General features: G+C 37.2%; 1 protein-coding gene and 1 pseudogene across 1 annotated transcript; both read left to right on the top strand.

Annotated features, from left to right (window-relative positions):
• Window positions 1–1,772: 1,772 nt before the first annotated feature.
• Window positions 1,773–3,480, top strand: LOC145165151 (dimethylallyl, adenosine tRNA methylthiotransferase). Its single transcript, XM_079083820.1, has 8 exons — window positions 1,773–1,989; window positions 2,067–2,213; window positions 2,376–2,473; window positions 2,577–2,649; window positions 2,748–2,808; window positions 2,890–2,975; window positions 3,070–3,159; window positions 3,269–3,480. Exons 1-8 carry the CDS (start codon window positions 1,870–1,872, stop codon window positions 3,329–3,331), a joined length of 738 nt encoding a protein of 245 aa, XP_078939946.1. The 5' UTR covers window positions 1,773–1,869; the 3' UTR covers window positions 3,332–3,480.
• Window positions 3,481–23,448: 19,968 nt separating this feature from the next.
• LOC145165150 (pectinesterase inhibitor 9 pseudogene) lies at window positions 23,449–24,273 on the top strand (annotated as a pseudogene).
• Window positions 24,274–26,782: the final 2,509 nt, after the last annotated feature.

Raw genomic sequence — 26,782 nt, 5'->3', positions numbered from 1 at the left:
GAAGAGTCCGGCTTGATGGCGCAACATTCACTCTCCAGCACATTCCGCATTTATCTGTTTTGATACTCTGATATTTGACACAATATGATGTAATGAATTTCTGGGAACAAATTATTGTTGTATTTCGATTTTTAAAAATGAAAATTTTGATCGATTTTTTGGGCTGTTACAGTTTTAAAACACCGAAATTAATAATTGTAATCTTAAAACATTGAAAGAATACTAAAAAGAACATGTAAAAAAAAATTATAAAATTTCTAAAAAGAAATTAAAAAAAATGTAAAAGAAGCTTTCAGTTTTATTCTATAAAAAACTAATTTAAAAAAACATATAAAAAGAAAATAATAAAAAAATTAAGAAAATATTGCAAACGATGTCTACAAAGTTCGTAAAAAAATTACACATGTTAAAAAAGATGCAACCAAAACTGAAAATATTATTAACAAAAACTATAAAAAATATGAAATTTAAAAAAAAATCAAGTTATAAAAAATTGTTGAAACTATAGAAAGAAACTATATCAAATCCGTAAATCAAAGTTTAAAAAAAAATCAAAGTTTGAAAAAAAAATTATACCCAATTTCCAAAAAAAAAATTAAAAAAAATGAAAATCGAAGAGGTTTGAAGAGACAAGTCAAATATTACGCTGCAAAACACATGCAGATGTTTTGTTGTCTAAAGTCTTCCAAAAATAACAAACTAACTACAAATATTGACAAATATTGCATGTGTCTTGTTAGGGGTGTTCACGGGGCGGTTCGGCTCGGATATTAATAAAATTGTGAACTGTGACTACGGGGCGGGTACCTCATGTGTACTACCCGAAACCGAACCGAATTGGCAAAAAAACCGAACCGAACCGAACCGAATTGGCAAAAAAACCGAACCGAACCGAACCGTATGAAGACGGGTAACCACGGTTCGGTTCACGGATACCCGCTAAATATATACACGTCAAATTTAATCCTAACTACAAACTTTATTTCGATAATTTCTTTATGAAAATAAGTAAGCAAGTGATTCAAAAAAAATGATGACGTTCAAATAACATTAATTATTATCTATATAATAACTATAATAATGAAAATAACAAGAAACATGATGAATATAGAAGTGCAAACTGGAAATTTCCCATGGCCGGCCGTATCATGTTTCTTGATAAAAAAAATTTGTCAACTAATCTAGCCATGCAAAAAGATTACATACAGTGAAGTGCAAACTGGAGACAGAAAATATTTTTTTTATGTTTTATTTCTATATTAATAATATTTACCTTTGTTATTTATTTATTTATTGCTTGGGATGGTTCACTCTCTGTATTGAAAATAATGTTTCATGATCAATGGAAATAATGCTTTTTATATATATATATATATATATATATATATATATATATATATATATATATATATATATATATAACGGTTCGGTTCGGGTATCCGCGGATACCTAAATGTTCAAACCGAAACCGACCAGTAGATAGACGGTTTTTCGGTTTCGGTTTTTTTTTCTATTTCGGTTTAATTCGGTTTCGGTTTTTTCGGTTTCGGATTGACCGGATCGGCTCGGTTTTGCGGTTTTTTTGCACACCCTTACGTCTTGTCATCGTGGTCCACAAGAAATAGTGTGAAAAAAACAAACAAAATAACTTGTAACTCTACTGAAAAGCAGCCTTTTGGTTAAGCCCATATTATTTGGGCAGCCCATAGGAAATGATTATAATCAAGATAACAAGAGTCGAAGACCCAGTATTTGAGTTCTGTTTCAGAAGTTATACTCTATAAAATATCAAAGTAATCAAGATAATATCTTCTGCGCGCGTTTCAAAGGATAAAGCTCCAACCAACGTCGTGACCACCACCCGTCGCTATGGCCGGTACTCTTGCTCTCGGCATCGCCACCGCATCAACCGCCGCATTCACTCGCGTAACTATCAATCGTACCAGAACTTCCCCCAGCTTCAGAACCAAAATTCGCTGCATAGGATGGGTATACATTCACTCTGTTAGTTTAGTTACTACTTCTAATTGCCTCTCTTACATTTCTATCTGATTGTGCGAAGGAAGGATCCGGAAGGGATATTAGGGCCACCGAGCACAGGCCACTTAGCCAGACGTGAATTCCAGAAACGCCTCGAGAGAGACGCCGACGCCCGCGAAGATTTCCAACGTCAAGTCCAAGAAGAAAAGGAGCGTCGTCGCGCTTTGCGTGAGGTCAATTCTGAATTCTTTCTACGTTTTTTCCGAAATTGCGTCATTCGATTCTCCTTTTCCTCTACAACTGATGAAATTGGGACTTTGTGTTTGTTAATTAAAATTTTTTGTATCTGATTGATTCTTATGTTAATGTGATTGCTCGTTTAATATGTGTTATAGTCTCGAGGTGTCCCGGATACTCCTGCAAAGTTGATTGAATATTTTCTTGATACCGAAGCTCAGGAGCTTGATTTCGAGATTGCAAGAATGAGACCCAGGTAAGTTCTTTCATTTCACCTTCAGTTCCTACTTCCTACTTGTGTGTTTATACATTTACCTTATTGTCACCATTAAAGCCATATTTAACATCGTTATTCACAGGTTAAATGATGAATTTTTCTCTTACTTAAAGCTTGAACTTGGTCAGCTTCGGTTTGCTGTATCAAAAACGGAGGTATGATTGATTTCTACTATATAACTAAATTAAAAATATCCCAGATTAATAAATGTTCATGACTTCATGATGATGTGAGTAACAATGGCCTTTTGTAGGATATGGAAGACAGGGTGATTGAATTGGAAGCGCTACAAAAGGCTCTCCTTGAAGGAATAGGTTATTAGCTATTTCATGATATTTTCAAGTTCTTGTAAACCTTCAAGATTTCTTACTTTTTTTTTTTTATGTGTTTTACAGAAGCGTATGATAAATTGCAACGTAACATAGTGAAGGCAAAAGAGAACCTAACCAAAATCTTTTCATCAAAGGACATGAAAGCAACTGTATGTGACATAAAAACTATAACTTATCTTAAAAATACTTAAGAATCTTATTATGTCCCTTAATATTTTTGATAATATTATTTTGGCAACACAGTTATTGGACATGGTGGAAAAGAATGAGATCAATAAGCCGTTATTGGCACTTCTTGATGAAAACATAGCAGGTGCTCGCAAGGCTAATCAGGTAAAAGAAGCAGAATTACAAATATCTTTTAGTAACAACTTTCTATGTTCAATAATTAATCAATTAGTTGAAGCTAATTTATTTTCTGATGCCTTTTTTGATGATGCAGAAAGAAGCAGCAGAATACATGGAAAAGCTTCGTGGGGCTGTGCTCAAGTTCATTACTGTCTAGTGTTGAGGTAGAATATATGCAATAGATTCTTGTCTATATCATGAGCATTTGGTGTTCTTTTTGAGTGCAGTTACACCATTTTGAAACGTGTTCATATAATGATACTTAAACTATGAGTTATGAGTATATTGTATTTAAACATTCGGTTATTTTTGAAAGGTGTTCATAATAACTTCATATAATGATTCTTGTCTAGATAAACAAATTCATTGACATCTTTATGATGTTCTAAAAACACAAAGAAATTCCAAACATCAACAGTTCTTTTATTGTAAACAAAGAACCACTTGGTTTCAAAGAACTTACAATTGAAAACTCTCTACAAAAATCACTAACACTCTAACACAATCCTCACTACAAGCCACTCCCTACACTACACTCACCTAATCTAACAACGAAGAAGAAATCTATGTAGTTACAAGACTAACAAACTCAAAAACCCTAACACGAAGACAACGAGGAGAGAATGAGAGAAAACTGTGAGTTGTGTGTGTGATATTTCTCGGTCATGAGAAATAAACACACACTCAATCAATATATACTTTGGAGCAAACAACCGGGTCAAATACATATCGGATCCAAGTAATATCCAACCATGTAAAAACTCGGAAGAACTCAGTTACCCAACATCACCATCTATCATATCATTTAAAGATATCATTTAAAGACTAACAGACAGGTGGTTTTCAAGTATTTACAATCCAAAACTCACTACACAAACCTACACTACTCTCATCAACAAATCACTCAACCTAATCTAGAAACAAGATCAACAACAGATGATAGATCATCTAAACTACAGAGAAAACCCTAATAACGAGTGTTCTATACAACGAGAGAGAAAATGTATGTAATGTAAGCAAAGTATGGCTGAATGAATGACCCGATCTACTCTCTTTGACTTTAAATACTTGGGTCATCTTCAACTCGAGGATCCGCGTGTTAACCCGAGGTTATATTTAACTTGTACATATTGCCCCCTCCTATATTCTTCATGTTTTTCTGCAATACCCTTTTTGCACAAATATTTACAAATATCTTCATTTTAATTAACAAAATGTTAGTTTGTATTTATAAACAAGATTATTCATTTTAACATCCCCCTCAAACTAAACATTTTGAAAAATAATTAATTAAAAGAAAAAGGATCAAACAAGTTTAGTTTATCACTAAGACATTCATGTTGAGAAGACACAAGTGACTTAGTGAATATATCAGCAACTTGATTAGAAGAACTAATTTTAACCAACTTAATAATTCATTTTATAATTTTTTCCCTTATGAAATGAACATCAATTTCAAAATGTTTGGTCTTATCATGAAAAACTGGATTCATAGCCAATTTAATGGCTGATTCATTATCACAAAATAAATTTATAGGTATAGAAATTTTAAAACCAATATCATACAGAATTTTCAAAATCCAAATCAATTCACATGATAAAGAACTTAAAGCTCTATATTCAGACTCTATAGAAGAGCGTGATATAGTAGATTGTTTCTTGCTTCTCCAAGAAACATGAGAATTCCCAAAAAACACAACATAACCAGTTAAAGACTTCCTAGAAAATATTCTCTTAGCCCAATCAGCATCTGAATACCCTTTTAATAAAGAACAAATTACTGAAATCGTCCCTGTGGTTTGGTTAAATTTGCATGTTTGGTCCCTAACTTTTGTTTTGCACTCGGACCGTCCTCATAGTATGATTTTGTTGCGTGTTTCGTCCCTCCCCAAGATAAAAAGACTATATTACCCTTTGTATTCTTTTTTTCATTTCTTTTTATTATTTTCTTTATTATTTATTAATTAAAGAAAATCAATTAAGTGACTTAAAGACATGTGGACCCACTCATTCTCTTACTTGTACCAGAAACACCACATGTCATCGATAACCACCACAGTCCACTAAAAACCACCACAAACCACCAACAACCACCATCGGCCACCTATAACCACCACTGGTCACCGACAACCGCTACCCACTGATTCCCACATCACCACCATGCACCTATTGTAGCTCCACTACAACCACATAATCGATTTTATCAGGTCACAACCCAAATTCAAGTCCCAAAAATCAAAGATAAAAATAGAAATCAAAACCATAACGATATCAAATTCTGAAATAAAAAATCTAACCAAAGTCAAATCCCAATATCCCAAAATCAAAATCTAAGTTGAAATGAAAACCAAATATGGAAATCAAAACCCAAAACGTAAAACCTAACACGAAATCGATGATGAAAGAAAAAACTGATGAAACCCCATAAATAAAATACGATTTCCAAAAAAGTGGTGTTAAACAGGAATGAAACTCAGTGAAGGAGATGGTGGTGATCGGAGGATTTTAGCGGACACAGTTCTCCACCCGCGACGAAGTTGTGAAAACTAAAATCATAAGTGGGGTTCCCAATCGATAATCGATTACTTGTATGCACTGATTTCATGAAACAATTTTCTGGAACACAATGGTTTCACAAACTTCATCAATCTCTGGAAAACACTGATTTCAAACCTAGGAGGTGGATTTCAAAGGAAGAAATATATTGCAAGATGGAGGTGGCAGCGACTCTGTTTCACATCGACTATGGAGAACAACGGATAGGGATGATGGATGATCTGTTTGTTGTGGTTTGAAATGATCGGTGAAGACAGTTTGCAGAAAAGAGAAGAAAGGGTGAACGATGGTGACAGGAAGGGGCTGAGGTTTTGGTGAGGGTGTTGAGAAGAGGTGGTTACTGAGGCAACAACTGTGTGTCAGAAAAGTGGCAGTGGTCATCGGAAAAGCGACGATGGTCTCTCGCCGGAAAGAAGATTTGGGGAAAACTTGGAGAACGTAACAGAGTGGATGGATGAGAATGAAATGGGGGAGTGGAGGGGTCTTTTTATTTTATTTTATTTTATTGTTAATAAACATAAAACAAATAATTACAAAAATTACAAAATAAATGAGAAAGGGCAAAAGTGTCTTTTTATGTTTGACAAGGACGAAGGACGCAATAAAATGAAACTGTAGGGACGGTCCGAGTGCAAAACAAAAGTTAGGGACCAAACACGCAAATTTGACCAAACCACATGGACGATTTCAGTAATTTGTTCTTTAATAAAAGATCATCATATTTAGACTTTAAAATACTAACACCCTTTCCAGGACTAGACTTAAGATATCTTAACAATCTTATTGCAACCTGTAAATGAGCTTTAGTAGGTTTATGCATATATTGACTTAAAACATGTACTGCATATGCAATATTAGGTATGGTAATAGTAAGATAGATAAGTTTACCAATTAATTTCTGAAAATTTGTAACACTTTCCACCAAAACTTCTTTATTATTAAACACAACATTTGACTCAAGGGGAGTCTTAACAGGTTTACAACTTAACATACCAAAATCATGTACAAGTTCCAGGCAATATTTTCTTTGAGATAAACAAATACCATTTGGAATATCAACAACTTCAATACCTAAAAAATATTTTAACTTTCCCAAATCTTTAATAAGAAATTGTGATTTCAAGAAATCTTTTACTTTTTTTATTTCATTCTCACAGTTTCCAGTGACAATAATATCATCAACATATACTAACAAAATAACAATCAATTTTCCTGAAACTTTAACAAACATAGAGTAATCATTATAACTCTGTTTAAAACCAAAATTAATCAAAGAACTACTTAACTTTTCATTCCACTTTCGTGGGGCCTGTTTTAAACCATATAAAGATTTTAACAGTTTACAAACTTTGTTATCAGTTTTACTATGATATCCAGGAGGTAATGTCATATATACATCTTCTTCAAGAGAGCCATACAAAAAAGCATTATTAATATAAAATTGATACAAATTCCAATTATAGTTTACAGCTAAAGTAAGAACAACACGAATAGTGACAATTTTGGCTACAGGAGCAAAAGTTTCCTCATAGTCAATTCCTTCCCTTTGATTATACCCTTTTGCTACTAAACGAGCTTTATACCTTTCTATTTCACCATTTGCCTTGTATTTTATTTTATAAATCCAACGACACCCTATAGGTTTCCTATTTTTAGGCAAATCAGTTATAACCCAGGTATTATTTCTATATAAAGCTTCCATTTCCTGATTCATAGATTTAACCCATTCAGGGTTAAGAGAAGCTTCATAATAAGACTGAGGTTCTACTGTTTTATCAAGATTAGAAACAAAACACTTGTTTTCAGAAATCAACTTTAAGTAGTTAAGAGTTTTTTCAATTCCATACTTATATTTTCCTTCTACAATATAATCACTAAATTTAGAAAGAAGCCTAGTTTCTCTTATGGTTCGTGTGAGACCAATAGACTGAGTATCAAGAGGATCAGAAACTAAAGGACTATTTTCCTCAGTCCTAATAGAAGAGTCAGGAGAACCAACAGAACTAGGACCAGACCCGTCAAGAAGAGGCACATTGGACCCTTCAAACCTTAAACTAGTATCTGTGTTCCTCTCTGTAGGATTTGTTCTACTAGGACTCAAAGGAGAACTAGCACCATCTAAATGATGATCCAGTCCTTGAGTTCTATTAGAAACACCACTATCAACATAATTTTCAGAAGGTAAAGGTTCATCATAGGAAAATGGACCAGTCCCACTAGAAACATCATTAGACCTACTAAACACATGATTCTGCATTCTGAATGGAAACACAGATTCATAGAACTTAACATCCCTGGAAACAAACATAGAATTTGAATCAAGACTCAAAACTTTGTATCCCTTTTTTTCTAAAGAATAACCCATAAAAACACATTTTTCAGAATGAGCAGAAAACTTATCAACATTATTTAAACAGGTAGCAAAACACAAACATCCAAACACACGAAGATTATCAAAATTAGGTGACTTTTTATAAACTAACTCATAAGGAGATAGCCCTTTTAAAACAGAAGAAGGAGTTCTATTAATAAGAAAAACTGATGTGAGAATAGCATCACCCCAGTACTTTAATGGAACTCCTGATTGAAACATTAGAGACCTAGCAACATTAAGAATATGCCTGTGTTTTCTCTCCACAACCCCATTCTGTTGTGGAGTGTAAACACAAGAGGTCTGATGAATAATCCCATGATTTTCACAAAAGGTTTTAAAACGAAAATTTGTAAATTCAGTTCCATTATCAGTTCTTATAGTTTTAACAACAGCTTGAAATTGATTCTTTAGCATATTAAAAAATACAACATAGCTTTGAAAAACTTCTTCTTTAGACTTAAGAAGAAAAACCCAAATAGCTCTAGTGAAATCATCCACTATAGTCAAGAAGAATCTAAACCCTCCTACACACTCAAATCTATATGGTCCCCACACATCTAAATGAACAAGTTCACCAAGACATTTTGTCATATGGAGACTATTATGAAATGCCTCGCTAGTCTGTTTAGACTTATGACAAACTTCACAAGGTGGGAGAGAAATATTACTAAAATTGAGTTTATTTTTTAGAACATCTAAAGCTTGATCAGCAGGATGACCAAGTCTACTATGCCAAGTAAATTTAGACACACAACAAACATTCTTTGAAACAGAGGACTTACTACCTGAAATGTATGGATCAAGGTAATAAAGTCCACCAGATTGATTACCAGTCTCCACCGTCTCCTTGGACTGTGAATCCTGAATATGAAAATTATGTTCATTAAAAACAACTTCACATTTGCTATCTTTACACAGTTTATGAACAGATAACAAATTAACATTGAAATCTGGGACAACAAAGACATCAAACAGTGTAAGAGAATTAGATAGTTACATATTTCCAATTTTATTAATTTGAGCAGAAGATCCATTAGGGTGACTAACCCTTAGATTTAATCTAGAAACATCAATTGAATCTTGAAGATATGACTCAGAGTTAATCATATGTTGACTAGCTCCAGAGTCAACAACCCATTTAGAACAGTTGTTATTAAGAAAAGAGCTACATGAAATACCTGCCATATTGGCATTGACAGATGTCTCATCCAATCCTTGCTTTGTTTCACCAATGAGACTAAGAAACTTTGCATATTGCTCATTAGTTAAAAAACGACAATCATTACCACTATCACCAGGTCTAGATCCAGGAGATTCAGTTTGAAAAACAGAAGTTGAATTATTAGAAAAACTTTTGTTTTGACTATTGACTTCAGATCTTGGCTTGTAATCCTTTGGATACCCAATAATTTTGAAACATTTATCAATGGAATGACCCTTAAGACCACAGTTTTTACACTGTGGTATTTGTCCCTTGGATTTAGATTTTTTCTGATCAACAAATTTAGACACAAAAACGGAAGACGAGGTTTTGGAACCTGAAGTCAAAGAACTAGAACTATGTTTTTTATTTGACTCTTCACGAGACACTAAAGAGAAAGCAGTTTTGACTGAAGGAAGAGGATCCATAAGCAAAATATGACTCTTAACTTGATTATAAGACTCATCTAAACCACTTAAAAACTGCATTAACTTCATTAATTTTGAATGGTTCTTAAAACTATTAGCAGCTTCACAAGTACACTCAACAAGATTAGTTAAACCATCAAACTCTTTCCAATATGAATCAAGTTTACTAAAGTAATCAGACAAAGACAAACTTCCCTGAGTAAGAGAAACAATTTTTTGATGAACATTAAAAATAACAGAACCATCTGTTTTATGATAAGTTTCAGATAACTCATTCCACAGATCATGAGCACTTTCTGAACAAGCATGATTAGCATATAAGTTCTCAGAAATAGATCCAAGAATCCAAGAACAAGTAATAGCATTAGCACGTTCCCATTTAGACTCTTTAACAGGATCATTACCAGGTTTAGATACAGTTCCATCAGTAAAACCAAGTTTATTACGAGCCTTTAAGGCTCTAACCATAGAACTGCGCCATATCCTAAAATTTTCAGTCCCTAACAACTTGAAACTAATAACACTAGTGATAGTATTATCAGAAGGATGAACATATAAAGTATCATCAAAGTTTACTGTAGGATCACGTTTAAACCCAGATCCACCAGCATGATCAACACCAGAATCAATCATGTTTTACAAAGGAAAACAAACAAAGCAGACAATAGTGAAAGCCTTAGAGTCCAGATGGTCACCACAGTATGTCGGGGCCCAAGACAAGCAATCACCAAGTCAAAACACAAGATAACAAATCGTATTTACAAAGAAAACAAATAACTCCAGAACAATAATCAAGAAGAAATAGGGAACAAGAAAACCTCACAGCGAGATCAGATCCGTTTTATACCAGTAAAAAACCGATCGGCTCTCAAATCCGTTCTCAACTAAGGTTTATCGGTGATGAAATCCAACCCTTAGTGAGTTATTTCAGACCTTATGAGATTGACCGACCGATCCAGTAGAAAAGAAGGTCTTCACACGATTAGAATGTAGAACAAATAAATCGTTCTTCACAAACATAGCAGTCTTCTGAATCTGCAAAGCAGGAACAAAAAACTCACAGTAACAAAGATCAAGAAGATATCGTTTGCAATAAGCAAACAAAACCCTAATCGAACACGATCTGAAGGTAGATCTATTTTTCAACAAGAAAACTAGACTAAAAGACAGATTATGAAGATCAATAGAAAGAAAAGTACAAAGAATCGGAAACCTAAAACAGGTACCTTGATTCAGCGAAGACAAAGCGTCGATAAAGCGATGGAGACGAGAATCGGAGCCCTAAAGCTCTGATACCATGTAAAAACTCGTAAGAACTCAGTTACCCAACATCACCATCTATCATATCATTTAAAGACTATCAGACAGATGGTTTTCAAGTACTTACAATCCAAAACTCACTACACAAACCTACACTACTATCATCAACAAATCACTCAACCTAATCTAGAAACAAGATCAAGAACAGATGATAGATCATCTAAACTACAGAGAAAACCCTAATAACGAGTGTTCTATACAACGAGAGAGAAAGTGTATGTAACGTAAGCGAAGTATGACTGAATGAATTACCCGATCTGCTCTCTTTGACTTTAAATACGTGGGTCATCTTCAACCCGAGGATCCGCGTGTTAACCCGAGGTTATATTTAACTTGTACATATTGCCCCCTCCTATATTCTTCATGTTTTCCTGCAATACCCTTTTTGCACAAATATTTACAAATATCTTCATTTTAATTAACAAAAAGTTAGTTTGTATTTATAAACAAGATTATTCATTTTAACAAACCAAAACATAACCCGCGCGTCCACAAGAAAAAGATATCGGATCCATCTGCAATTTAAGAAAAAAAAACGAGTCGCAGTCCACAAGTATCAAACAAATACACTCTTATCCCTTATAAACAAATTACATAACAAAATTAATCCAACAAATATTTTATATATATCCTTCAAGTATAAGAATGTATTTATAATAATTTTGTTTATATAATATATGACATTCTCAACACCCCTCTCAAACAAATTATTAGAAATACATTTATTCTTTATGAAAAACGTCCATTAAGCCCATTTTGTCACACAAATATTCATGTTGATTACAACACAAAGATTTAGTCAAAGTATAGCAAGATTGTGCTCAGAGTAAATCTTTATAACCTAAATAATGCCTTTAGAAACTTTCTCTCTAATGAAATGAATGTCAACATCAAAATGTATAGTCTTTCCGTGAAATAGAGGATTAAGAACCTATTTTATAGTTGACTCATTATCACAAAAAAACTGGAATAAGTATTAAGTTCTTAATCTACAGATTATATAAAACCTTCGAAATCCATATAATCTCACAACAAATAGAGCCTAAAGCACGATATTCAGATTTTGTTGAAGAACAAGAAACAATTCTCTGTTTCTTACTTTTTCAAGATATAAGAGAATCATCTAGGAAAATAGTATAACCAGTTACATGCCTTCTTGAAATAAGACATTTGGCCCAATCAGCATCAACATACCCCTTAAAGAAAAAACATTGAGATCGAGAAATTTATGCCTTTACCAGGATTAGACTTTAGAAATCGAAGTAAACACATAGCAATATTTAAATGTGAATTTTTAGGACTATGCATAAACTGGCACAAAACTTGAAGTGTATAAGATATATATGGCCTAGTAATAGTCAAATATATTAATTTACTAATTAACTTTTGAAACTCAGTAATATTTTGCAATAAAGTATGATGCTGATCCTAACATATCAAACTTACAAAAACATACATTTTTGTTTTTTTTTAATATGTTATGATTATAATATTTTAAAAGGGACATTATTTAGTAATATTGTTCAATAGAATTGAAAAATAAAAAAAATTAAGTTTTATGGACATATCGATTATTGTAATCAGAGTTTTACAATATATTAAAAAATCATTTTTTTAAAACTTAAATTATGTAGTTTGCAGACTTTAAAAAAACAAACAATTTGTTTTTATGCATATTGTAAACGTTTAGTCTACTTTTTATTTTGCAAATTTAGTTGACAGACATTGGCAAACCAAGAAAGAAAAATCAATGGTTACAAATTTTTTAGGAGCTACACTACTACAAAAACACTCATTTCCGGAGGGCGGAGGGAATACTGAGGCGGTGCTCTCACCCCTCCCCCTTCAATACGCCACCACTAAAAGTATAATATTGTCCCTCTCAATTAAAAAAACCACCATATGAGTGATAATGTTTTCGGAAGTCTTTTAATTATAAAAACTCCAAACATTAATAATCTAATTAAAAGAAATTCGTAATCCAACAAATGGTAATAAGATTTAATCACAAATCAAAACATTTGTTGTAATCTAAACAAACATACGTATTCTAAAAATATTTGTACCCGTCGACTGCCGACCATATAGTTCTAATCTTGTTTTTTAGTTTCTTTATTTTTTATACCATCATCGTTCTAATCTTGTTTCACAGTTATGCTTATCTTGTTTTTAACGGGATATCGAAGCAATTATGAATCACCTTAGACATATCTCCCTGAAATTCAGGAAACATCATGTGGTTGTTGTAAATTATTTGTTGTGTTACCCATCTCTATGATTAACTTATTTTAATTAATCAAATAATCAAATATTTCATAGCATCACCTAGTGATTCCCTACCCTGTATGCATGATATACTCACAATATTCGTTTTAGTAATTTTATGTTTTTTATTTTGTAGGGTCCCCTTTCGTGGCATTGCAATTTACAAGAAATGACTGCTCAGTGAAAAAGGATAAGATGGATCAAGTCAAAAAAATATAGAAAGATTTGATGAATTAAGTCAAAAGAATATGACTTAATGTATAAAAACACTAACTATTTATTTATTTATTTATTTATTTATTTTATTTTTCCTTTCAAACTTATCTTAATTTTAAATTGATGAGCAATTATGATTTTTTATTTGTCACATAAGCATAAAATAATAATTTATTTTCATTCAATGGTTTATACAGTTTTAAAAAAAGAAACAAAATCTTATACATAAAATTTTATTCGAAAAGGAAACAACCCCTCTAGAATCATCGAAATCTTGTCATTATATGCTATTATTATCTCAAGTAGTCGAGTAGGTATTTAAGACAGCCAAAGAAACGTGGATGGCTTATTTAACTTTTATGTGTTAGTTTACGACAAACGAAGTTTGGACTTGGAATATTATATTATCCCACTTGAAACAATGTTTACTTCAATAAATATCAACTTGTTTTTCTTATATTTCATAGATTTTTTTTAGGTACACCTTATTTTTCGAAACTAAAATGTGCGTAGTTTCGAACCATATCTGCAACAATATGCAGTAGAAGAGTAGGACCAAATATCTGCAAATTGCAATAAGAAATTTGTTTGTTTTTAACGTCTGTAGGCTGCTGAAATTAGGGATGTGCTTCGGGCTGAAACAGACCCGAACCGGCCCGAATAACTTAAAACCCAAATTGGATGAAAAGTTGGAACCGAAATCCGGACCGATTTTACTATTACGGGTGCAGTTCTATTCGGGTAATATGAGTTTCTGTTCGGTTATTAACCTGAAAGGACCGAAATAATATGTACATTATGCTTTTGAACCAAAATGATATGAATAACCCAAATAAACCGAAATTGTCCAAATAACCCAAATAAATCGAGATGAAGAATGACCCGTTTGATTTCTTGAAAGTAGAGTGGAGTTCAATCACAATAGAATTTATTTATTTATTTTTTGTGTTCGATCACAGTAGGAAGCGAGGAGTAGCGGAAGCTGAGAAGTGTTTTGTTGTTGTTGTTGTTGTTGTTGTTGTTGTTGTGGCAAGGCCGATAGAGTTCAATAAGTCCAATTAGGAAGCGATGATGAATCAATCAATCCAATTAGGTATCGATTATGGACTGCTAGGGCGACGATGAAGTTCAATTTCAGTATGTTTTTATTTATTTATTTTTTTAATTTGAAAATTCGATCGTTATTGGGTAGGGATGTGAAACTTCGATCGACAATACGTGTAACATTGCATTTCTAGTTTTTCCCTTTAAACCCTTATTATATAAAAATCTTTGCAAAATTGGTCCCTAGCCGAGTACGCTGGGCGTACTGGCTCTCAACATGGTCGCGGAGGCGCCCACGTATGTTGTGCGTATGTGGGAGTACGCGAGGCGTACGCTTGGCAGGGACAAACCCTAATTTTTAGGGTTTGTGCCCTATTTAAACACCTTCAGCTGCCTTTGGGGTTTCTTATGACCAACCTCCATCTCTCAAAACCCTAAAAGCGGAACCCTAGCCCTCATTTGAGTGTTTGTGAGCCTTTGTTTGTGATTTTTAGGGTTTTTTTGGATCCTTTGAATGAAGTGAAGCTTGGTGGGGAAGCTTTGGTGGACTTGGAGCTTGAAGATCCAAAATCTTCATCAACTTTGCAAGCTATTTGAGGTATAAAAATCCTAACTTGGTGGTTCCTTATGATAGATCTAGCTTAGGGATTGTCTTTATGCTTTTTATGGTCCTTTAAGCCATGCTTGAGAGTATGAGCTACTCCAGAAGCTAGGGATGATAGATCTTGGCATTTTTAAGGTCCTTTGTTCATAAAAATGCAATCTTGATGAGTCATCTTGGCCCATGCATGAGTTAGAGTTACTCTTATGGTTATCTTTGATTTTTGGTCCCTATTAAGTCATGAAAGAGTGTAAATTTGCCAACTTTACGTATTAAGACACCATTTAGGATCATATTTCAGAGTTTGGCTTACTGGCTTAATCGATTAAGTGCCTAATGGAAGGGGTTGGTTGTTTGTGGAGTACGCTAGGTGTACCCAGCTCGTACTGGCCCCGGAGGGAGTACGTTGGGTGTAAGTCCGAGTACGTCGGGCGTACTCAGCAGCTTGACTTTTCTTGACTTTCGCGTTTTGGGCCATATTTGGACTTTTAGGGTTTGGGCCTTATTGGGTCAATAGTCTTTTGACCTTTGGGTTATTGTTTGACGTTGGGCCTTCTTGGATTGGGCCCATATTAGGCTTTGGGTGTCATTTAGGATTTTGGGCTATTAGAGCTATTGGGTTGGGCTTTGCTTATTAGGCCAAGCGTGGAAAGGGTAAAATGGTCTTTTACCCCGGGAGTTGGACAATTGAATGAGATTCATAGTTTTTGTTTATGATCCAACTTATTGATTGGGTTTATTTGATTGGTTAGCGCGGGGATTTTCCGGATCAGCAGCCTGAACTTTTATTTGAGACATTTAGCAGCTTGAGGTGAGTTCCTTCACTGTGCTTGTCGGGTCGAAGGCACCAATGCCGACCCATGGTTATTATGATTAGGATGCTAGTTGTCTGTGTGACTCTTGCATGTATGTTATGTGATATGTATACCGGGTGGGGTTCGATGCCAGGCGGGGCCTGATGAGTGTATTGTATGCTATTTATCTTAGTGATTATTGCATGTGTTTTATATGTCTGTGATGATATATGGTCCATTGGCATGGCCTAGACTGCTCCAGCGCGCCAGCCTGGCCTGGCGCGCTCCTGCCAGCCCTGTCTGGCGTTCCCTTGCCAGCCTTGCTGGGGACTCCCTTGCCAGTCCTGCTGGGGACTCTCCTGCCGGCCCGACCTGGCGCTCCCTTGCCTGACGCCCTCCTTGTCATCCCTTCCTGGTGCGCGCCCGCCAGCCCCGCCTGGCGCCTCCGGGCGGCCTTGTCCAGCTCCTTGCTAGTTGGGCCTGAATTGGGCTGGCCCAAGGCCTGACCTAATTCCCCTTGACCTAGTTGTCCCCTATAAATAGAATAGTGCCTCCTCCATGAGGGAGGACTCTTTCCGAAGTGGTTCAGCCACCACTAGGATCTCTCCTAGACCTTTTCCCCAAGGTTCTTACCCCATGGCTCAGCCGCCACACTATACTCCGGCCGGGTGGCTCAGCCGCCACCCGCCCCCGTCAGCCACCATACACCACCACCAGCACCAAGATGGTCCTCTCCAGCTATGGAGAACCATCTCAGATCTTTCAGCTGATCTAACTTGACCGTCGGAGTCCGCTCCCGGGGCACAGTCCCTGGGACGGCTCTAACGACTCTGCACTGTGATGTCCAGATCTCCGCCGCAGCAGAAAACCAGAAGACTCGTCGGAGGTCGATGTCGCAACATTTGGCGCCATCCCGGATTCGAGCAAGTAGCAAAAGCCTCAGTTGGTTTCAAGCTCGATTTTGCCCAGATTTGTTCAGATCTGATGTGTTTTCATCTAAGATTTGTTCATATCTGTTCATTTCTACCCACCATTTGGTTCAGTTCCATTTGGTTTCTACCAAGATCTGTTCAAATCGATTTGGTTTCGCCAAGATCTTTCAGACCTGTTTAGTTTTTTGCTCAGATCTTTAGATCTGTTGAGTTTTTTGCTCAGATCGTTAGATCTACCTTGTTTTTGCTTAGATATCTAAATATGTCTTGTTTTAGTTTATTTGAGCAATTCTCAAGTTAAAAGATTTTATCAGATCCATCTGTGTTGGATTAGAAAGTTGCGGAGAAAAGAGATTTCTATGAGTTTTTCCCCATCTTTGTTCATATTTTCGAATTTTATTCACCAAGTTGAAGAACAAACAATATTTTACAAGTTTTTACCTCTCTTGCTTGCTCATTTTCAAGAAAATCGGTTGGTTCCTGATTTCTAATGTACAACTCCATTTAAGTTTTTTATTTGGTGCTTCCTCTAGAAGCTTAGAAATGGAAAACAAAAGATTTTCAGATCTGTTGAGCAAGCTGAAGAGTAGAGAAGGTTTAGTGAGGAGAAAACCTTGTTAGATTCGTTTTTGTTCATATTTTGGGGGTTTTCTCAGTAAGTTGAAAAGAAAAGAATTTTTTATGAGTTTTTATCTCATTTTCAGCCCATATATTATCAGAAAATCGTTTTTAGTTAAGATTTTCTATGAACAACTTTACCACTTGCATCAGCTGTTTGTAAGCACAGCTGAGATGTTTGTACATTTAAAAAAAATCGAGTTCTTATCCCACTTTTGTTTATATTCTTGGTGTTTCCTTTTAAAAGGTTTAGGAAAGGAAAACAAAAAAAAAATTTCGGATATGTTTCTTGGTTATACCTTGATAGCTTATTGAGCAAGCTGAAAAGAAAAGGAAGATTTCCGAGCAATATCATATCAGATCCGTTTTTAATTTATAATATGGGATTTGTTCAGCAAGTGGGGAGAAAAGAAGTTTTTAAGAGTTTTTATTTCATCTTCAGTTCACATATTACCAAAAATCGTTTTTAGCTACGATTTTTTGTGTGCAATCTCATCTCTGCAACAATTGTTTGTGCATACAGCTATATAGCTTGTACATTTTATAAAACTCTTCAGAAAAAAAGGGTGGAGAGGAGTTCTATAAGAAGAACTGATATCTGTAAAAAAGAAAAAGAATTCTTATGAGCTATTTACCATCTTTCAGTTGTCATATTATCAAAGGCTAATTTTAGTAATCAATCTAAATGTACAAATTTCTTTAAGTTGTGCTGTAACTAGTAAAATTTATTTTTACTTCATAGTTTTACCATTTTAATTAATGGTTATATATAAAAAAAACAACAAAATAAAAAACAAGTATATATGCACAGAGAAAATCATCTTTACAGCTCACATTTATTAACACACAAAATACATCAAAAATGGTGTATGTCTTGTCTATCTACTGCCGACAAAAAAAGGGGGGGGGGGAGGGTAAAGGTGCACAGTGCAACAGACAAATGACAAGATAAATGATAGAGCTGTCAACAGTAAAAACCAAAGCTGGACCCACGTGGTCCACTTCTCTATACACAAAAACAAAGAAGATGGGCCCCACCAGCCTATTGCTTCTCCCGAGTGAGGCTGCCTGTACACCTTCTGATCGCCGGTCATCAGTCACCCGCCGGGCGACCTCCAATCATCAGTAGCTTCCATGGCTAGTCGATCCCAGCTAGACGACGCCCCCAGCAGGAAGGCCCCGACAGCAAGTGCCTCCCTCAAACATTGTTGGTCGTCTCTAGTAGGCGGCAACCCATCAAGCACCGAGACTTGTGCAAACAGTCACTCACCATCCCGTGTGACTCCTCCCGATGAACCACAAGTGGACCACCTCCAATCGCGTAACTTGCTTAGCACCGGCGACCTCAAGCACAGCGTTTCCGGCGAGCTCGCTGCTGCGAATCCCAACATGAAACCAAGCAACACCTGAATCTTCTTCTTCAGCGGTCCCGGTGACTACCCAACAGAGTGACGTTATTAGAAGATGTCGCCTAGGTCTCATCCATTGTTAAGCTTCGAGGGGAACAAAAGAAAGAGAAACTCTCCACCATGAACTCCTTTCAAATCTTCACCAACACCTCTGATTTTCAGTCATCAACTAGTGACAAATTCCAAAGGGGAACAACCAAGGCTTTCTCCAATCACAACCTGTGCCAAGCGCTGACCCTTGTTTCTCGATTATCACCGCCTGCTGAACCAAGTATCGCCGGTCCTCAGCACCTCCGACTCATCTGCACAGGAAGACCGTCTTCCCTCTTGAATCCACCTCCGGTCGCCGACATTAGCCTCCAGACCACCAGTCGAATCCAACAACAACAAATGTAATGTCGACTGATAGCAGCCCACCGGACCACATTGCTTCTTTGAAATGTTAACCATCACTGGCGAAATAGCATCTTTAGTCTATATCTACAACTGACGAACTCCTACGGGGAACTATCAAAGCCTTCGTAGGCCTCCCACCGCCGATCCCTTGATGTTCCGTCACCACCCAGTCGACCCCTTCCAGCCGGCGACTGGCAAAGCACACCCAGCAGCACCGCCGGATTCACCTATCGGCGCAACCCAGCTCCGCTGCCCCTCCTCTAAGCAAAACGTTCCCCGACGGTACTCACTTACCTGTTGGCCTCCGGGGACGCAACCCTAATGTTGACCACAACAGTTTTAGCTCACCGCCATCATCACCGTCAGACCATACCTGTTGAAGACATCCTTCAAGAGAGACCTGGCGGAGCGGCGATGCCAGTGTAATCGAAGCACCAACCGTCGTGCCATCTTCCATCGGCCCAATAGGCATGCGTCGCCGATGATCTGGCCGATCCGATCCTTTTCTCAGCCGACGATACCAGGTGACCTGGAGTTACTACTCGTTGACCATCGGTGGAGTTCACGGCTCCGGTGTCTCAGACATCCTCAATCGCCGACGTTGCGTCTTTTGGATTCCCGTTTTGACAGATTGAGTTTGTAGGGTGCAGTTGGAATAACCTCGCCTCTATTCAAAATTGGTAAAAGAAGCACAAGCGGGCCCTAGGTGATACCTTTGGTCTGATTGGATCAAATTACACACAAAAAAAAAGAATATTTGGGCTTACAACTCCGTACACCCTAATGGGCTGCACGTGGGCTATAGCACCTTATCTGGGTTTCCCATATACTTCAACATTTGGGCTGCCTTAAAGGATTAAATGACACAAATTTTTCAAGAATAAATTGGCCTTTCAGTCTCAAGTAATATGACTTCGTCCAACATAATTCGATTTTAGAAGATGTTTTACAGTCCAATCCACTCGGAACTTTCCAAAAAACAAAAAAAATTTGAAGCTCGTGCGCTCCACTTCAATCAAGATAAATCCGCTTCTAGAAGATGCGGTCCAGCCAGCGTGACGTTCTCATCAAAAAAGGGGGGAGGAGAAGAGTAGTGCATTATTGCTACTACTATTCATGAAGCGTTTAGAAACAATCGTGACGAACAATATGAATCGATTTATTATTTCAAGAAAAAATACTAACTATTTGATCGGGTTGTCTTTTCAGATAGTCGCTCCAGCATCGCTACACTCAGAGTGCGCCAACAACAAACTCGCGTAGCAAAGCCTGGTCTGTAAAGCATTTACAGGGGACTTGTAAAGTGTGCACCGCTGACCAGTCACTCAAAGTTCTCATCCAGCGGGCATAGAAATATAACTCCCCACCCGGTGTTGGCTACGGGTCTCGTCCCCCTCACCGAGGTGCGCGTGCAACGCTCAGAGCGTCTATTTCTATTAACATCTTTCAGTTGTGACTGGAACGCGAGAATCATGGACCAAGTGCGTTGTATCTATTTACAAAATTCGGAGCTCGACAACGGTCTTAGAGACTGTAGGGCGAGGCTATGCTTCCTAGCTACCCCGGTCCGACATTTTATCGACATCAGTGTCGTGTAACACTCTTTAGCAGCCTCGGTCCGCATGATCGCAATAATAGTTACGTTGCATCGCACCGATCGGCTCGCACTCCTCTCAATGAAGGAGTATCAAGTCAGCTCAAGCTGCATAAGTAATGATTGGCTCTTCGCACAACCCCACGACTCTCGTGGGCGAGGGTCGGTCATTTCTCTTTATTATTTATTGTATTGGTGCTTTATCTAGTCCGATCCGATTGTCAGCAACCCAATCGCATCAGAATAGGGGGACTTGACGATGCACAGTTTATATGACTAGTTCCAGTCCGATGTCATTGGACGCGTACCAATAACACCAGACCGGGGGTACTTGATGATATATGGTCCATTGGCATGGCCTAGACTGCTCCAGCGCGCCAGCCTAGCCTGGCGCGCTCCTGCCAGTCCTGCCTGGCGTTCCCTTACCAGCCTTGCTGGGGACTCCCTTGCCAGTCCTGCTGGGGACTCTCCTGCCGGCCCGGCCTGGCGCTCCCTTGCCTGACGCCCTCCTTGTCGTCCCTTCCTGGTGTGCACTTGCCAGCCCTGCCTAGGGCGCGCCCGCCAGCCCCGCCCGACGCCTCCGGGCGGCCTTGCCCAGCTCCTTGCTAGTTGGGCCTGAATTGGGCTGGCCCAAGGCCTGACCTAATTCCCCTTGACCTAGTTGTCCCCTATAAATAGAATAGCGTCTCCTCCATGAGGGAGGACTCTTTCCGAAGTGGTTCAGCCACCACTAGGATCTCTCCTAGACCTTTTCCCCAAGGTTCTTACCTCATGGCTCAGCCGCCACACTATACTCCGGCCGGGTGGCTCAGCCGCCACCCGCCGCCGTTAGCCACCATACACCATCACCAGCACCAAGATGGTCCTCTCCAGCTATGGAGAACCATCTCAGATCTTTCAGTTGATCTAACTTGACCGTCGGAGTCCGCTCCCGGGGCACAGTCCCTGGGACGGCTCTAACGACTTTGCACTGTGATGTCCAGATCTCTGCCGCAGCAGAAGACCAGAAGACTCGTCGGAGGTCGATGTCGCAATAGTCTATATGAATGATAGGAGGGGACCGATGCCAGGTGGGGCCTGATGAATGTGATGAGGCGGGGCCCATCTTATATTATTGGCAGATCTGTTCCGAGCGGGGATCGATGTCGGGCAGGGCCCGATGGTTACTGGGCTTGGCCCATTGTATGTTTGGTATGTATAGTATGAGGTATATTGGGGAACTCACTAAGCTTCATGCTTACGGTTTTCAGTTTATGTTTCAGGTACTTCCGGATCGAAGGGGATAAGCTCGGGATGATCGCATCGCACACACCACATTGTTCTGCATTTTATTTGACACTGATGTAACTGGATGATTATTGATACTCTGATTTCATTATGTTCTTTATGAAACGTTTTAGATGATGGTTTTATTATTATAAAACTTAAATTTTTGGTCTTAAATTTTGGGACGTTACAATACGCAAGAACGAAGAAGGATCAATCAAGTGACTATTCAATTTTTGGGTCGGTCCGTTTGGTCCGATTAAACCATTATTCGGGTAACCCGAGAACCGAATTGGGCTAAAGTAGATACCTGAGAACCGACCCAAATAACTTATTCGGTCCTAATTTGGGTCAGTCCAGTCCGGTCCGGGTTTCGGTTTCAGTTCGGGTACTCGGTCCAAATGCACATCCCTAGCTGAAATAAACTGAAATTAAGCATACATTAGTTAAAAGTAATTTTAAATCAAAAATTTATTTAGTTTTAATCATATACAAATCGAATATAAAGATAATTGTGATAATTTGATTTTTAAAGACTTTTATATAAAATAATTAAATATAATAATTGATAAATAACAATAAATAAAATTGTTAATAAGCGATCATGTTCATTTTGTTAAATTTTTCCAAGACGATGATTATTTTTCCGGTTAGCTTCAATAGATTTGTTAATTTTATTGATTAACTTTTCTAATTTATTAATATTAATATTTATATAAAATTTATCAAATGATATTGAAATTATGTGAAATATACTTGAATTGTTTATAATATTTTTAAAATAGTAAAAATCTGGTTGAAAAAATTAAAACAAATCTATATTGAATAATATAATTAAAGTCTTTTAAAAAACAAACAACTACCAAAGATCAAGTATTATACGAGTTCTACCGGGGGCAGTCAAATTTGATGGTATTTAAAAAAAGAAAGCCCCTTAGCCTTTGCTTTACTACTAAATAGTCAATACCGACAAATATGTACTTCTAGTATATTATTATATCACATTTACACTCTGCACAATTGCTTATAAACCAGCTGTCCAAATTAAACAAGCATATATTAGTCATAATTAATGATCCACATTTGCAAATCTTTGACTACGTCTTTCTTATAGTTTGCTAGGGTTGTCACAGTGGTTAGAAAGTTCATGGAAGTTTGACTTGGCTTTGAGAAAGTCAAACTTTGTTATTTTACTGCGGACAGGTAAGTTGATACGTATCCCAAGTCCAGAGTACACGAGAAAGCATTTAAAGACCTCTCAAATCTCAATAGTCGCTAGCTATATAAATCACCTTACCCCTCTTCACTATCTTCATCCCTTTTATCTCTCATAACACTATAACACTTGAAGCTTCCACAATATGGAAAGAGTTGGGCTTTACCTGTTAGTTCTTATAGCCACACTCCTGTACACCACCGTGAACGGAGGTGCCGCCAGTCCCACCGCCATGGACTTCATCAAGGCCTCCTGCAAAACCACCCTCCACGCCTCTCTCTGTGTCACCTGTCTCTCAAGTTACGCCGGTTCAATCAAGGGGAACAACGCCGACCACCTCCTGGCCAAAGCCGCCATTTCCGTCAGCCTAAGCAACGCCAAGTCAGCAAGCATCTTCATTTCCAAACTGGGTCGAGTCTCCGGCATAAAACCCAGAGAGTACCAAGCCGTGAAAGACTGTATTAGCACCATGAGCAACAGTGTGTCGAGTCTAAGCCAGTCGGTTCAGGAGCTAGAGAAGATGGCTCGAACCAAGGGTCAAGATTTCGAGTGGCACATGAGCAACGCTGAGACGTGGGTCGGGTCTGCTCTTACTAATCAAAACATATGTTCCAGGGGATTTACTGATAGTTCTCTGAATGGACGTGTAAAGGATGCGGTCATTAAGAGGATGGTTTATGTTTCACAAGTCACTAGTAATGCACTTGCTTTAGTGAATAGGTTTGCTGTAAGGCATAGAAAGGGTATACACAAGCCATGAGAGTTTATGATGTCAAAATATCAGAAAGACTGTTAGGACAACGTGTAAAAAAAAGACTAAATAGAGTCGTTATAAATTCCAATGATCTAATATAATTACTTTCATCCTCTTTTTTTTTTTAAATGACAAATCTAACCTACTCCTACACTATACCGTAAATCCACAACGGAACTTGAACCCTCAACCTTAAAGAGGGAGGACAACACCGTATACCACTGGTGTGTTGGAAATATCCTCCAAAGGTTGACGGTTAAAAGTATATGTTTGGATTTAAGCGTAAGAGTTAGAGGATGTTTGTATTGGAAATTTGGTTTAAACCAATTTCTAAAAGTGTATTTTTTTCAATATTTGATCACGAATTTTAAACCTTAAACATTTTTAAAATGGATAAACTAGCGTATATTCGTTTTGTCCTCTCTCTATGATATTTTCGTTTTGATATATTATATGTTCAAAATGAATTTCAAAATAAATAAGAAATTAATCATTAAATTAAGGTAGTTGAATGAAATTAATAAAAAGTTATAATGAGTTTTTAGTCCATCCAACATAGTTGGAAAATGAAAAAAAAAAATGGATATATGAAACATAAAGGGTCTATGTTGCCCATGCAAATGGGAGGGGAGATGTGCCACCAAATTAAGGTAGTTGAATGAAGTTAAAAAAAAGTTTAATGAGTTTTTATTACATCCTACATAGGTGGAGAATGAAAAAAAAATGAGTATATATAAATACAAAGACACTTCTAAACCTTGTCAAATTTATAACATAAAGGTTCTATGTTGCGCATGCCGAGCGGAGGGGAGAGGTATGTATGGGTTAATTGCAAATGCGAACCACATTGGACCGTGTTCAGTGAAAATATATCTTCTCCTTCTCACATTCACTTCTACTTTTTTTTTTTTTTTGCTACAATCAAGGTAAACTTTGGCCTAGTAGTGCAGTAGGTTCAAGTGATCAAAAGAATCAGTTCAAGCTATTGTATCATGAGAATTCAGTCCCAAATGCTCAAGTTAACACACTTCATACGGACGGAAAAATATATAAAATATTTTCTTAAAAATGTTAAACCAATAATCAGTTCAAGCTATTGTATCATGGGGATTCGGTCCCAAAATATAAGATCTAATGAACTAGATAGCAAGACTGGAACTTTATACTCACAATGGTGTAGAAATGTAGTACCTTTGATGGATCCAAACTTGAAGCATCATTCCTTTCAACTAAGATAACCTTCTTGATCTTCTTATTTCATCAAAATACCATAAGAAGCATCCAAAAGAGGAGAGAGAGGAGAGGGGAGAAGCTCAAATCTTGAAGGTGGAGGCTAGGGTTTCTCCCAAGAGGTTCGCTAAAATGCCCTAAAATGCAGAACATTAAGCTTAAATACGTTGAAAACCATAAAAAGATCATGGGCTTGGGCCTGACTGACTCCCACGCCGTGGGATCTGATCCCTACGCCGTAGCCATGACTTTTCACCCAAATCCACCTCAACTTCAAACAACCATAACTTCTTCATTTCAACTCCATTTTCGGCGATCTTTATATCCACGAAAAGGTATTGTCGAGCCCCACACTTCTATCTAGTTAATTTTGGATTAACACATGCCAAACTAAAAACCATAATTCATGCAAGAAGCCTAACATATAACTTCTCCTATTTTATCCCTTGGCTCCAAAGCACAAATCAAGGGCTTAGCTCATATAACCGATATTATTAACATCCATCAGGGTCTAAACAATCTTCCCTTAAAGCCCAATGCCTTTATTTGATTCATTTATTGCCCATAATCCTAAAATATAAAACTCCTCGAAACAGGGTGTTACAACTCTCCCACACTTAAATTGGATTTTATCCTCGAGATCCGTCTTGGTTAGGATCTTTGAAAACCACACCAACATATTCCATAAGCTTCCTCTAACCACTTCGAAATCAAGGAATCTTGTAAAGAAAGCTCGAGAGACCACTCGAAAACCACCGCTGACGACAAACAACCCAATAACTTGAAAATATTCAACCGCAACCACTATCCTTCTCTCCTTAACAGAAAGGCCCAAATCCCTGTGAAAACCACTCAAACTAGGAAGCTTCTCAAAAACTGGAACTACAACTAACTCCGTCAATAAACTCCCAAAACCGAGAACCCATCTGTCTAAACTCCAGAACCCATACTCTAAGACTGATGCTCATCCATCGTCGTACCTACCCCTAGTCCCTGACTAGGGATACCACCAAAACATCCAGAAAGAATACTCAAAACATAGATCATGAATTTGAACCAATCCTAAATTTGGAAGTTGTGCCCAAGAACCTTGAGTACACACTTGACTTCCTGACAAGTCATTGCCAACCCAGTGCTCCCACGAGCATGATGATGGTCCATCCAAGAATCTCACGTTGCATCCAATTCTCTTATTAGCTCAGGTGTACATCCACCTGACAAATCACTCGAGACACCTACAACAAACTTCATGACTCGAGATTTCAGAACCAATACCTAACATTGGTAACCAAACCCTTAATAAACAATTCTCAAGAAAAAGGGGTCCACAGTGGCAAACATTCATCAAGCGACTTTCGATGCACAACTAATACTCCCAATAAACGTTTTACCGC

This window comes from Lactuca virosa, chromosome 3, assembly GCF_052849685.1.
Source record: "Lactuca virosa cultivar CGN04683 chromosome 3, Lactuca_virosa_CGN04683_v6, whole genome shotgun sequence".
Classification (NCBI taxonomy): domain Eukaryota; kingdom Viridiplantae; phylum Streptophyta; class Magnoliopsida; order Asterales; family Asteraceae; genus Lactuca; species Lactuca virosa.
Note: the sequence above shows the minus strand (reverse complement) of the source record. Positions and strands in the feature narration are given on the sequence as shown.

What these genes read in the sequence shown, in the direction of transcription:
- LOC145165151 (XM_079083820.1), top strand. Translation starts at nt 1,870, where the DNA reads ATGGCCGGTACTCTTGCTCTCGGCATCGCCACCGCATCAACCGCCGCA. An exon ending in AAATTCGCTGCATAGGATGG is followed by an intron (nt 1,990 to 2,066) that starts GTATACATTCAC and finishes GTGCGAAGGAAG; the next exon opens with GATCCGGAAGGGATATTAGG. An exon ending in TTGCTGTATCAAAAACGGAG is followed by an intron (nt 2,650 to 2,747) that starts GTATGATTGATT and finishes GGCCTTTTGTAG; the next exon opens with GATATGGAAGACAGGGTGAT.